Source organism: Lepidochelys kempii, chromosome 11 (assembly GCF_965140285.1).
Source record: "Lepidochelys kempii isolate rLepKem1 chromosome 11, rLepKem1.hap1, whole genome shotgun sequence".
NCBI classification, from domain to species: domain Eukaryota; kingdom Metazoa; phylum Chordata; order Testudines; family Cheloniidae; genus Lepidochelys; species Lepidochelys kempii.
In genome coordinates this window covers 32,412,360-32,426,958 of record NC_136390.1, presented here as the reverse complement: position 1 = coordinate 32,426,958, position 14,599 = coordinate 32,412,360, and the positions used below count along the sequence as shown (strand labels likewise).

The 14,599-nt window shown below is 44.6% G+C and overlaps 1 protein-coding gene across 12 annotated transcripts in view; it reads right to left on the bottom strand.

Moving 5' to 3' along the window:
• The window catches only part of TANC1 (tetratricopeptide repeat, ankyrin repeat and coiled-coil containing 1), a 216,265-nt gene that overhangs the window by 36,130 nt on the left and 165,536 nt on the right, over positions 1–14,599 (bottom strand). For all 12 annotated transcript variants that reach the window (XM_073305546.2, XM_073305545.2, XM_073305550.2 and 9 more), the window contains one exon: positions 10,999–11,184. In XM_073305546.2, coding sequence (XP_073161647.1) covers positions 10,999–11,184 — 186 coding nt within the window. The remainder of the gene's footprint in view (positions 1–10,998; positions 11,185–14,599) is intronic.

Sequence of the window (14,599 nt, the reverse complement as noted above, 5' to 3'; positions counted from 1 at the left end):
CCCAGGCTGCATGAGCACCGAATGTATTTCAAGAAATAGTGTGTGGAACGTATGGTGGATTAATTCTATTCTTTACATTCATCTTAAAGTCAGAAAATTCTATTGCACTTTTTCATACCTGCTTGGTGGAATTTTTCCAGCAATGAGGAATTTAGCTACCCTATTGCTCTATAAAGGCTGTGAGAGGGCGAAAAGGCAGAGATTTTAGATGGCAAGAAAATGTTTTGGTACTGAATGATTACTGTGGCCAGTTTTGTACTATGAAGGAACTGGCAGGTTTCACCTTCATCAATGGATTGGAAATAAACTTTTATTCGTGTGAAGGAATTTTTGCCTCATCTCAAATTTACCACAATCCATGACCCAATACTCATTTTGCAGAGCACTTCCAGCTTTTAAATCAAAAGTTTGCCAGGTCTGTCAAGGCTCTTCTCCTTACAAAACACTTCTCTACCATATGTTTGATAGCAGATAGTGGCAATAAATTCCAAGGGTGGCAAAAGACAAGTTTTTATCTTTCTCTCTCTTTTAGCCCAGTTTCTCAAGTCCTGGGTCCTACTCAGGAATTAAAATAACACTGTTCACATTTCATACTGCTCTGCAGTATTTGTTATTGCAAATTTATCATTGTATCAAATAATTACACCTTCAACATTTCAACCAGATCTTCTGCAGGGTACTTGGAAGATATGCTGGCTAAAATACTGGATCCATAACTACCTAAGGAAATTAAATGAGATACAAAATGTTGCAAAATAAGTTTGAAAGATATATGTTAAGTGTAGAATCAAACAGATGAGCAGCCATGACGAAAATACAACTATGAATGCAATACACATCTGGGATTTCATTCTCAGCCACCAATATGTAAAGAAAAAAAGAAAATATATTGAACAGCATAATCACTATCTTCTATCACCTTCTCTGCGACCTCTCAAAATCCAACTTGCAAGATGCCAGATGCACAACAAGCTGCTGCTCATTTTTTTTTTAAATGTACACATTAACAAAAACCACCGTATCAACCCTCTACTAGAACAATTCTACTAACTCAACATTCCAAAACACAGTTTAGGAATGCCACTCTTGCTTTTATAAACATCTACAACTTGATCACACAGATATTAAATATCTCTACTCCTCTCCCTTCACTTTTTTAGCAGTTGCCTCCACTCTCTCCCTTCAACTTTTGAAACATTGCTGGGAGAGTCTATTCAGCTTCTGCCATCTGGAATATCCTTCTTGTATTTCCCATTCTCACTGATTCTCCATCATATTTCACACAGATGTAAGACCTCTTTTCTCCCTCAATGATACATCTTAATTCTATTATTTTGTAACCTTAATTCTTTAAAGCATTCTAAAATACAGTCAGACTAGGGAACAGAGATAGCAGATTAGTGAAAAATAGTGATATTCTAGTCAAACGCCAATGAAGAACTCCAGAAATTATGGATTTTTCTGCAGAAATGATCAGTGAGATACTTAATGCTTACCTTTAAATTGTCACTAAGGTTAAGAGTTAATACACCATTAAGATAAATGGAGACAGCTCACATGTACTATCTTACTCTACCACTGGATATAGATTATATGAAAGATACTATACAAAATAAAGTTGGCTTGAATACAGTTTTTTGTGAACTGTGTTTCCTAATATATAGGGCCCTACCAAATTCACAGTCCATTTTGGTCAATTTCATGGTCAAAGGATTTTTTAAAATCGTAAATTTCATGATTTCAGCTATTTAAATCTGAAATATCGTGGCGCTGTAATTGTAGAAGGCCTGACCCACAAGGAGTTGGGGGTGGGGGTGGTCACAAGGTTATTGTAGGGGGTTGTGCTTCTGCACTGCTGCTGGCAGTGGCACTGCCTTCAGAGCGGGGCAGCTGGAGATCAGCGGCTGCTGGCCGGGAGCCCAGCTCTGAAGGCAGAGCCACCGTCAACAGCAGCGCAGGAGTAAGGATGGCATAGCCACCTTTACTTCTGTGCTGCTGCCTGCAGAGCTGGGCCCTCAGTCAGCAGCCACTGCTCTCCAGCCGCCCCGCTCTGAAGGCAGCAGTGCAGAAGTAAGGGTGGCAATACTATAACTGCCCTAAAATAACCTTGGGACCCCCCTGCAACTCCTTTTTGGGTCAGGACCCCCAATTTGAGAAACACTGGTCTCCCCCCCGTGAAATCTGAATAGTATAGGGTAAGAGCACACAAAAAAACAGATTTCACAGGGGAAGACCAGATTTCACGGTCCGTGATGCATTTTTCATGGGCATGAATTTGGTAGGGTCCTATGGATATATAAACGTCAATTTAGGTGGGATTTTCAAAGAGGCCTAAGGGATTTAGGATACCTAACAATGGGTTTTTGGTGCCTAGCTTCCTAAGGACTCTTGGAAAATCCCAGCCCTAGCACATAAAGAATATATCTAATTGTTGAAAAATTACTAAATGCTTTAGCACAATGTTTTTTCTCTAAATCTAGTTTTCTCACTTCACTACTGATTGTAGGATGTGGTAAATCTTAGAATGGGAACTAAATGCTTAAAAAAAACCCTATCTTATCTGAATATTCACAAAACCTTAAAATAACAAATATGTAACATTTTGAAAAGTTAATCAAGAGCGTTTTTTCACCTGCCAAAATGCGAATTAATGAATGTTATACCTGCCAGACCGGATAACCCTAACAGCTACTAAATAGGCTCCTTATACAATGTTAGGTGTACTGATCTAATCAAACAGGCAAGAGAAACAGAATTCTGAACTCATGTCTTGTCATGTAAGAGAGGAAATGACTTTCAATTATTCTGTTTTAAAATACATTTATATTAAAATCTGTTTAGTGATTTATGAGCTTCAGAGACTTTTGGATTTATTTAATTTAAAAAGCACTTCACTTCATCTTTAAGATGCAGCAGTGGAGATAATCTTCACTAGGTAGTGTATGTCATGAGTGGCCTCATATCTGTTGAAGTTAACGCTCCCCTCACAATAGTAAGTGTTATCCTCAAAAACAAATGTATTCAGTAATGGACCAAATACTTGTTGGAAGGTAAAGTGGATTTTCAAATACTTCATGCATATTGTTTCTCCATGAAAGAGTGTGTAAAGAAACTGAAAAGTTCATTCTATGTCTCATAGTGAGAGTGTTTAGCTGTCAGTTTTATTAGTGTAAACCACTTTAAAAGAGCAGAGTCCTAAAACAATAGGAAAAACTTTTCCTACAACATAAACATTATTTCTATAATATTAAGTTTCCTGTGTCATTTTGTTGCATCACATATTGGACACATACACAGAAGCTGAATCTTCCCCATTTGATCTTTCTAAATGTATCTCAAGTTACTGTCTAGACTCTATTCCCAAGAGGAATATATGAATCTGTTTTCTCAATGAACACATCACATGCATCCATAGTTAAATACGAATAAGATATGTGCACATTCTATTTATATTCATTTTTAGTGTGCCTATCACAGTAGTATAGATGGATCATATGTTTATTTTTATTTCTATAAACAAAAACACACTTAAAGAAGATTAATTTTATTATTTTCTAAATTGAGTGTGTCATTTGGGAAAAGACAGTTACCTTTTCCGTAACTGGTGTTCTTCGAGATGTGTTGCTCCTGTCTGTTCCACAATAGGTGTGCGTACTCACCACGTTCACCAGTGCCGGAAGTTTTTCCCCTAGCAGTACCCATAGTGGGGGGAGTGCCCAAGCAACTCCTGGAGTGGCGCCTCCATAGCGCGGTATAAGGGGCACTCTGCGCTCCCCCATCCTCAGTTCCTTCTTGCCACAACTCCGACAGAGGGGAAGGAGGGCAGGATGTGGAATAGACATGAGCAACATATCTCGAAGAACATCAGTTACGGAAAAGGTAACTGTCTTTTCTTCCTTGAGGGATTGCTCATGTGTATTCCACAATAGTTGGAATAGATCTGTTGGAGGTGGGTAGGAGTTCACAAATTCTCGGGATGAAGTACAGCCCTGCCGAACCCAGTGTCATCCCTGGTTTGGGAAACAATTGCATAGTGCGAGGTGAACGTGTGAACCGAAGACCATGTGGCAACCCTACAAATGTCCTAGATGGGGACGTGGGTCAAGACGACAGCCGACAAGGCTTGTGCTCTAGTCGAGTGCACCTTCACAATCAGTGGTGGGGGGGATACCTGCCAGACCATAACAGGTATGGATGCACGAAGTGATCCAGTTGGAGAGCTGCTGAGTGGAGCTGCTGAGTGCTCATGCGCTCATCCGAGGCAATGAACAGTTGTGAAGACTTCCTCAACGGCTTGGTCCACTAGAGGTAGAACGCCAGAGCCCATCACACATCGAGCGTGTGGAGATGGTGCTCCTCACTGGACGAGTGGGGCTTGGAGCAGAGGACAGGCAGAAAAATGTCCTGACCCATGTGATAGGCGGAGACCACCTTCGGGAGGAACACAGGATATGGGCGGAGCTGGACCTTGTCCTAATGGAAAACCAGGTATGACATCTAAGAGGTCAGGGCCCTGAGTCCAAGACCCTCCTGGCTGACATGATTGCGACCACGAGTAGGTGGGACCAGGAGCATGTGGCTAGCGGCTCAAACGGGGGCCCAGTGAGACAGGCCAACACCAGATTTAGGTCCCACTGCAGGACCGGGGACCTAGCACATGGGAAGAGATGGTCAAACTCCTTGAGGAACCGGATAGTCATAGCATGGGAGAATACCGTGTGACCCTGCACTGGCAGATGGAAGGCTGATATGGCTGCCAGGTGCACCTTGACTGACGAGGGCGCCAGGCCATGGGCTCTAAGGTGGAGAAGGTAGTCCAGGATAAGCTAGATCGGGGCAGCCACCGGGGAAACGCCCTGCTCATTTGCCCATCTGGAGAACCAGGACCTCTTTGCTGAGTAGGTGCGGCGCATGGAGGGCTGCCTGCTTTCTAGGAGGATGCATTGAACCCCTTCTGAGCACGTCCTTTCCTCCCTACCTAACCACTGAGCAGCCACATCGTGAGGTGGAGAACCACTAGGCTGGGGTGGAGGAAACGGCTCTGGTCCTGGGAGAGCAGGTCCAGGCAGAAGAGCAATAGCCATGGCGGAGCAACCGCCAGGTCTGTGAGGGTCCTGTACCAATGTTGCTTGGGCCTTGCTGGGGCAATCAGAAGGACCCGGGCCGTGTCCGTCTTTATTTTTCCCAGGACCTTGCTGATCAGTGGGAACGGGTGAAAGACATCGAGAAACTGGCCTGACCAGGACAGAAGGAAGGTATCGGAGATAGTGTCCCATCCCAGTCCCAACCTGGAGCAGAACCGGGAATAGCGCCAGTTCTGTCGAATCATGAACAGGTCCACCTGGGGAGTCTCTCACACTCAGAAAAGCCTGTGAGCCACCTCTGGGTGGAGAAACCACTGATGCTGAGAGAAGTCTCTGCTCAAGCCTGGTGGTATGCCACTCATAACTGAAACCTTGAGGATGAATACATTTTTCTTCCAAAAGAGTGCAGCCTCCATGAATCTTTATTTTTCGGGATAGGGGCTGGCTGACCCTGCCATTCCCTATGGTTGACCAACTCGACCACCAGGGAGTTGGGTGCCAGGTGGGTGTATAAGTACTTGTGTCCCTTGGCAGGTACAAAGTTCTTGCGTTCTACCCTCTTAGAGATGAGGGCCAATGAGGCCGGTGTTTGCCCCAGGGCATTTGAAATTTTTGCCACCCCTTCATGGAGAGGCAAGGCTACCCTGCCTGGTGCTGAAGAGGACAGCACATTAAATAGGGAGTTGAAGGGCTCCTCCATCTCCTCTGCCTGGAGGTGGAGGCTTGATGCCACCCTTTTTAAGAGTTCTTGCTGGCCCTAAAGTCCTCCTGCTGGACGGACGGGGGCGGGGCCGTAATCACCTCATCCGGGGAGGACGAGGAGTCTGGTGCGGTACTGTAGGTGTCTGCTGGCGCCGGAGGGTCCACCACCTGGTCGCTCTCCGGGCACGGTGCCGAGGATGTACATCCCATCGACTCCTTCCTCGGAGGTCTGGAGAGGAAGGCCAATGGTGCTTCTGGGGCTCAGGCCACCGAGCGAGCCCACACCAGGGGCTGCATTGGGGGCCACAGTGTCCACTGGTATCATTGGGCCAGCCATGGGGCCCGGTGCCACTGCACCTGCAGAGCCAGTTGTTCGGCCTGGCCCATCGATGGTCAGCTACGAATAGAGGCCGCGGTGACATATGACTTGTGGCTGTCCCTGGACCGGGCGGAGCAGTGGTGCCAGGAGTGACGCTGACCACGAGACCGCGATCCCAATGTGGAGGACCAGTACTGTCAGTAACAGCTACTCTGTGATCAGCTCCGATGGGCAGAACCACGCCGGCGAGACGCTGGCAACCGACACCCGGGGCTGTGGAGGTGATGCTTTGGCGGGGTCTCGGAGCAGGATTCCGAGCAGGAACGGTGTTGACGTCCATGCCATGACCGGCTGGAATAACTCCTCCAAGACGAGGACCTTTGGCGACGTCTACCTCGGTCCAGTCAGTGTTCACTCCTTGAGGTGGAGCGGTGCAGAGAGTCTCAGTCGGACGGAACCCAACCAGATAGCCTGGTGGGAGTCGAGGGCGCTCCCCGTGGACTTTGCCCTCAATGGTCACTGCGTGGTGAACGATATCGGGAACGTTCCCTCAAACGAGACCGATACAGAGCCGGGAGTGACCGCAGAGATCCCCACAGTAGCTTGCCACTGGAGCACAGAGCTGGCGGTGTTCCTGGTACTGGCATGGACATAACATCCCAGGCTGCCTACAGGGTCTCCAGCATGGAGGGCATCTGGACATTTAGGGAGGCCTGCTCCGAATGTGCTGGGCTACTCTGCTCAACTTGAGTCAGAGGCCTAGAGGCCGGTGGGGATTGAGGACTGCCCGACATGGGTCTAACCTCTGTCCCAGGTTTACTTCAGTGCCGCTGCGAAGAAGGCGTCTTTCTAGCCTTCTTGGCGTGCCCCATGGACAGGGAGCGGCGCTGACTGGTCGATGGTGCAGGAGGGATGCCACGTGCCAACACCGTGGTGCCGACTCGGAACGGCACGCTGGAGTCGGGGTCAGCGCCGACTCCATCGGAATAGCCTGGAGCCTAATGTCCCTTTCTCTCAGTCCAAGGCTTAAACAACTTGCAAATTTTGCAACGATCACAGCAGAGACAGTCCGCATGGGGGTCACTCCTTGGCATAGATCGCCTACAAGTGTTGCACGACTTAAAACCCGGGGCACAGGGAATGCCCTGGCCTGGGTGTTCTAACTAACTGAACTAACAAACAGCTAACTAACTACAGGTAAAAGAAAAGGAGTACTTGTGGCACCTTAGAGACTAACAAATTTATTTGAGCATAAGCCTTCGTGAGCTACAGCTCACTTCATGGGATGCATTCAGTGGAAAATACAGTAGGGAGATTTATATACATAGAGAACATGAAACAATGGGTGTTACCATACACACTGTAACGAGAGCGATCACTTAAGGTGAGCTATTACCAGCAGGAGAGAGGGGGGAAAAAACCTTTTGTAGTGATAATCAAGGTGAGCCATTTCCAGCAGTTGACAAGAATATCTGAGGAACAGTGGGGGGTTGGGGTGGGGGGAATAAACATGGGGAAATAGTTTTACTTTGTAATTCTTGACGTCTGATTTGTGTCCATTTATTCTTTTACGTAGAGACTGTCCAGTTTGGTCAATGTACATGGCAGAGGGGCACTGCTGGCACACTATGTCACATTGGTAGATGCGCAGGTGAACGAGCCTCTGATAGTGTGGCTGATGTGATTCGGCCCTATGATGGTGTCCCCTGAATAGATATGGGGATACAGTTGGCAACGGGTTTTGTTGCAAGGATAGGTTCCTGGGTTAGTGTTTTTGTTGTGTGGTTGCTGGTGAGTATTTGCTTTAGGTTGGGGGGCTGTCTGTAAGCAAGGACTGGCCTGTCTCCCAAGATCTGTGAGAGTGATGGGTCATCCTTCAGGATAGGTTGTAGATCCTTGATGATGCGTTGGAAAGGTTGGGCCTGTCCTGTAGTAGGTAACTTCTGGGTACTCTTCTGGCTCCGTCAACCAACAAAGAAAACAACAGAACGCCACTAGCCATCATCTTCAGCCCCCAACTAAAACCTCTCCAACGCATCATCAAGGATCTACAACCTATCCTTGCAACACTAATCAGACGTCAAGAATTATAACATTCAAAAACCAGTCAGAGAATACTTCAATCTCTGGTCATTCGATTACAGACCTAAAAGTGGCAATTCTTCACCAAAAAAACTTCAAAAACAGACTCCAACGAGAGACTGCTGAACTGGAATTAATTTGCAAACTGGATACAATTAATTTAGGCTTGAATAAAGACTGGGAGTGGATGTGTCATTACACAAAGTAAAACTATCTCCCCTCCTACTGTTCTTGTAAACTGCTGGAAATGGCCCACCTTGATTATCACTACAAAAGATCCCCCCCGCCCCCCTGCTCTCCTGCTGGTAATAGCTCACCTTTCCTGATCACTTTTGTTACAGTCTGTATGATAACACCCATTGTTTCATGTCTCTGTGTATATAAAATCTCCCCACTATATTTTCCACTGTATGCATTAAATGAAGTGAGCTGTAGCTCATGAAAGCTCATGCTCTAATAAATTTGTTAGTCTCAAAGGTGCCACAAGTACTCCTTTTCTTTTTACGGATACAGACTAACACAGCTGCTACTCTGAAACCTAACTACAGGTACTAACACTGAACAAACAAGCAGTTCTGGGGATGAGCTGCAGCAAAGCTGGAGCAGAGTAGTTCTGACGCACCTTCACTGGCGGCAAGAAAGAACTGAGGGTGGGGGGAGTGCGCAGCTCCCCTTATACCGGCCATGGAGGCACCACTCCAGGGGTTGCTGGGGCACTCCCCCCATACGGGTACTGCTAGGGGAAAAACTTCCGGCACTGGTGCACCTGGCAAGCATGCACACCTATTGTCGAACAGACATGAGCAATCACTCGAAGAAGAACCAATGTTGTCTATGCAGCCTTAAATTTTGCTCCCTTTTGCATATGCATTACTATAAAAAGATTAATATGATTACATCCCATCTTTTCAGCAGGAACCCTAATTCACTCCAAGTATCCCAGGCTCCTATATTGTAGAAGCTGGACAGCATTCACTAAACAAAGCAGGGGATTACAGACAGAACTGTCCTCTAGTTAAGGCACTAGAGACTTTGGAGATCTATGTCCCCCCCCGGCTTTTCCAATGACCTGTAGTATGACCTCCAACAATTCACTCTGTGCCTCAGGTCTCATCTACAAAATGGGGAGCATAATACTTATCTACCTCACAACAGTGTTGTAAAGGATAAATTCATTAGTGCTTGTGTGGCACTCAGATTCTATGATGCTCACCGCTTTAGAAAAGCCTATAGTGAAAGAATATATATCCTTATTTAAGGCAGATTTGGAAGGCAGTGCAATGTATATTATTTTAACAAGTATTTTGTAATAAATCATTTAAGCCAGTGCAAACTGCTGGGTCAACAATCTTAAATCAATTTTAATCTTCTTTATATTGATTTGGCTTAGTTCAGTAAAGAAACTACTTAAGCTAAATCAATATAAACCACGTTTAAATCAGTTTAACCATGTCCACACAGGGGTTTTGTATCAGCTTAACTAACGAACAGTTTATAAAACAATTTGAGTTAAACCGGTGCAGCCATGTGAATGAGGCCTTAAAGTTAGCCTAAATGGCCAGCTGAAGATTTTCCTAATGGAATTGTAATCCTCCAGCAGTGTATAGCCACCATAGCCAGTCTTACATTTTTCTTTGCAGCCTCTGGAGATGGACGTATTTTGGAGGTGTAAGTAGGGAAGGAGGTGCTGTTAAGTTCTTTTTATCATCAGCTCTTTGTGCCTGGGCGCAACTTAGAGAAGTCTCAAGACTGCTCTAAATCATGTCAAAACTGAAACAGCCTCCAGTTGGCCACAGAACTAGAAAACTGTATAAGGTGGACTAAAACCACCTTTTCAGTCATACTGGGGTATCAGACAAAGCTGGTCCAACTGAGTTTTGAGGACCTACCCCAGGAATGGACAACTTTAACATAGCAAAGAGCCACAGAATCCACTAAAACACTTTGGTGGGCTAGGGTGTGTGTCATGGGTTATTGAGGAGGGAGCAGAAGGGGTCAGATCCTGCCCACAAGGTGCAAGAGGCTGTGGGGCAAGGGAGAGTTGGTATGCAAGCCCAACCCATATTCACCCCGTAGCAGCAGCCCCTGTCCCGCAGTGCTGGGCATGTCATCCCACTCGAGCCCATTGGCTCTTGCCAGAGTATTATGTGATGCGTGCATCTGGGCGCAGACAGGGCCCTCTTCCCATGACACCCTGCCCCCTTCCTGGCCTTGGCACAGGGAGATCACCTGCCCTGAAGTGGGTTTGGCAGGCCAAATAAAATGATCTGGTGGGCTGGATGTAGCTCCAAGTTGCCCATCCCTGATCTAGCCCTGCATCTCACTGCATATGCAACAAGGGTGCAGAGTTAAGGTTACATATACAACCTTAACTTTAGTACTTTCTACGTTTAAGGCTGGAAGGTGAAGCAATCTAATGCTCTTTTAATGTAGTTTTCTGCATGGTATTTTCTTGGTTTTTAAAAGAAAAATTTAAAAAATCCATCCTAGGCAGAATAAGCCTTTGATTAAGGTAGGAAGTGATTCATTTGTATGGATTAACAGTAATCACAATTAGGAATTCTATATAACAGTTTTAAGAATAGTGAAGAAAAAGTAATTTGACAATTACATATCAACAAAAACAAGACACAAAGGACTTTTTGGTTAAATAACCATGAACACTATATACAGTTAAAACCTAAGATGATATCCAATTAAAGTCATTTGAAGCTGCAATAGTTTTCCTTTTTGTATTTATTATTATAAAGCATGATTTAAACCATTTTGATAGTTCAAATTAGTTTTGAAACATTCCAACCACTAACCTACCTGACTGTGTCCCATACTGGAAGCTGCTGTCAATGCCTGCTGAAGTGCATGACATTTTTTCAGTGAAATTTGTTCATGGGAAGGAACTGTCCAGTCAATGTTGAGCAAATAATCAAGGATATCACAGTGTCCCCTTAATGCACTATGGACCAAAGCACATTGGCCTTTTTTGTCTAGGTAGTCAGCCTGTATGCAAAAACAAAAATTTGAATGTTATAAGTAATCTCAGAGCTCTCAAAACAGATCTAACAACAACAAAACTCAGCTCAAAGCAATTAATAATAATCTTGTGGGAAGTTTGATGACTCTCATTATACTTTCAGAACACTATGTACTACATAAATCAGTTTTATATAAATATTTTTCTTTTAATTTATAAGTGATATTTTTGGAATTATGGTTCAACACAGAGCTAGAATTTAGAGGAAGGAAACATTAGCAAGAATGGCATAAGCAAGATATGAGAAGTAGTTCTTCCACTCAACTTAGCACTGACAAGGTTTCATCTGGAATACTGTGTTCAGTTCTGGGCACCACACCTCAGGAATGATGTGGACAAACTGAAGAAAGCAACAAAATGAGTAAAGGTATAGGAAACACAATTTACGAAGACAGATTGAAAAAACTGGGTTTCTTTAGTCTGGAGACGAGAAGACTGAAGGGAGATATGATAGTCTTCAAGTATATAAGGGGTTGTTATAAGGAAAAGGATGATAAATTGTTCTCCTTATCCACTGAGGACAGGACAAGAAGTAATGGGCTTAAATTACTATAAGGGAGATTTAGGTGAGACCTTAGGAAAAACTTCCTGTCAGGGCAGTTAAATACTGGAACAAATTACCTAGGGAGGTTGTGGAATCTCCATCACTGGAGGTTTTTAAGAACAGGTTAGACAAACATCTGTCATGGATGGTCTAGATAATACTTAGACCTGCCTCAGTGCTGGGGACTGCACTGGATGACCAATTGAGGTCTCTTCCAGTCCTACTTTTCTATTATACTATGTGACAATTCCCCTGTTTGTGTAAAATTAAAGAAACACAAGGAGAGGCTAACATAAAAACAGCTTTCCTACTGAATAACTTTAAATAAAAAATGATTACCAGAAGACACAGTGTGTTTGTGGGTTCCCTCCATTTCCTGCTATAGGACTTACACACACACACACCCTTGATTATGCCTAGACCCTCTGGGGTGTGCAAGAAGTATCACTGCCTTTACCTGTGTATAGTGGTCACACACAATGTTAGTCTTTGCTCTCCCAGAAACACAAGGAGTACTCTAATCTAGCTCTGTTACACCTCCAGATCTACACCCTGTAGCCCTATATGATAGATAAGGATTAAAATAAGGGGTCAATGCTGTCATTTTTCATTAAAGTCAGGGTCAGGGTGAGTAAATGGCCAACCCTGGACTTTTTTTTTTTAAAGGTATATTTTACATTTAGAGAGGCTTCTGACTGACCATTTCTTTATTTTTTCTTTTGCATGTTGAAAACCATCACTACTCTCAGACTCTTGCATCAACAGTGAGGGTAGTGCCAGCTGGGGCAGCAGCAACTGCCTGAAGAGGCTACATCAGCCTAACAAGAACAGCGGAGGAGAGCACTCTCATCCCCCCACAGAGAAACTGATACAGTTTAAGTGAGGAACATTGCATCTGACCCCACTGGAGAGGAGAAAGCAGGTGGGGTCGGAAGGAGCCCTATACCGCACCCCTCAAGGAAATCACTGATTCCCCAGCTTGTCCACCCCCTTGCTAATACTGCAGGTGTCTGTCTGGGCTATCAGTTTGTAAAAAAGTAGCTGAGAGGGTCAGTCTAGGGCTGCTAAATTAAAAACACCTCCCCCAAAACACTAAAAGATCAAGCCTGTCTAATTACTCATCTGCATGCTGAAAGTGATAGTCAGTACAAACAAAGAACAGGAACTTTCCACCACTTCTCCAGTATCTAGTTATTTTGTCTGTTTCCATTTTAGATTGTGAGCTTTTCTATTTTTCAGTGTAAGAAGTAAAACTAATCCATTAGAGCTGGCATAGCAATTGCATTGTGGGTTTTTCGGGGATTATTTTAAATCTGCTATTGGGTTATATTTTTATAACAGCAACAAGAATTTGAGTAGAAAGCATTTAATTTATTTTTTCTACCTTTGGTCTCTCATACATCTCCATTAGGTATGGAAAGTGATTATGTATAGCCACAAAACATGAGCCAAATGAAAAGGATGTGTAGAGCAACATCTCTGCCATCAGCAAGCAACTTAGGAACTAAATAATGCATGACCCCATTTAGAGGCCTCTCCATTATTCCAGTGCAACCACCGCTATTGGATTTAAAGCAGGAATTAATTCAGGGAAGTCCAATGGCTTGTGTTAGGCAGGGGGCCAGACTAGATGATCACAAGAGTCCCTCCTTTTGGCCTTTAAATCTCCGCGTTCTGGGTGCATATTATTCTTCCTTGTATTATGTGCCTAGGAGTCCCAGTCATGGATCAGAGCCCCATTGTGTTAGGTAGTATATAAAGTCATAACAAAGAGCTGGTCCGTGTCCCAAAGAGCCTACAATCCAAGTAACAGGAGTAAGTATCTGTTAATGAGCATTTTATACATGTGGCAAATACTAACTAGTCAAATTCTCTGCCAAGTATTTGCAGCTCCAAAACTAGTGTTTAATCTGTAGGGGGAAAAAACAACAACAGGATTTTGTTCATACTGCACTTTTGTTACTCATAATTTGACACAGGAGAAATAAATGAAACCCTAATAAATCAGTATATAAAAACATCTCAGGAAAACGCTGATCAATCAATCAACATTCCTCATCTTCAAAGTTCTCCACAGCTCTGCACCATACGTACATCTCAGCCTTTGTTCTCTCATTCTCATATCCTGTACTCGCCTAGTTCCACGTATATTTGCATTCTCTATTTACTTCCTTCTTCCACTCTATGTCTTCTCTCTCCCACATACATGTCCCTACGTACGCCTGAAACAATTTCTCTCCTCCTGCACACCAAGTAATTGTAACTTCTCTCCTTCAAATCCTTCCTCCAACCTCCTTTATTTTGGCTATCTCCCCCGCACTAATTTCCACTTGAGTGCTTTGTATCTTTGTATTTGCACTCGGCCAGAGACGCCAATCTTGCTTTGAGACTTTTACAGATGTTTATGAAAACAGCTGATGACGAATCAGGGAGGTTGCTTAGAACTCTCTTCCCCCGGCCTGGGACCTCTTGCTCTCCTCCTCCACTCCTCTCCCCTCACAGAAAATGGGACATCTCTCCCAGCACCCTCCCTATCTATGGACAAGGGAGGGAGCCTGGGCTCCTACTCCTGAACAGGAAGAAGGGGAGAATCAGCCCTAGGAAAGCTACCCTCTTATGCCACCTAGAGAGGCCCTTAATTACCTTGGCCAGTCCCATGGCTGAACCTCCTTCCTGGTATGATCCTCTTCTCCCTCCTCTGTCATGTTTCCTCTCCTCCTCCTCCTGCCCCTATAGCTTATCCTCTGCTGCAGACTGCGCAGTAAGGGTCTCACAGAAGGCAAGCCACGGCCATTGCCAGTGGGGTTTGGGTGCTGGAGTCACCACTCAGGCCACAT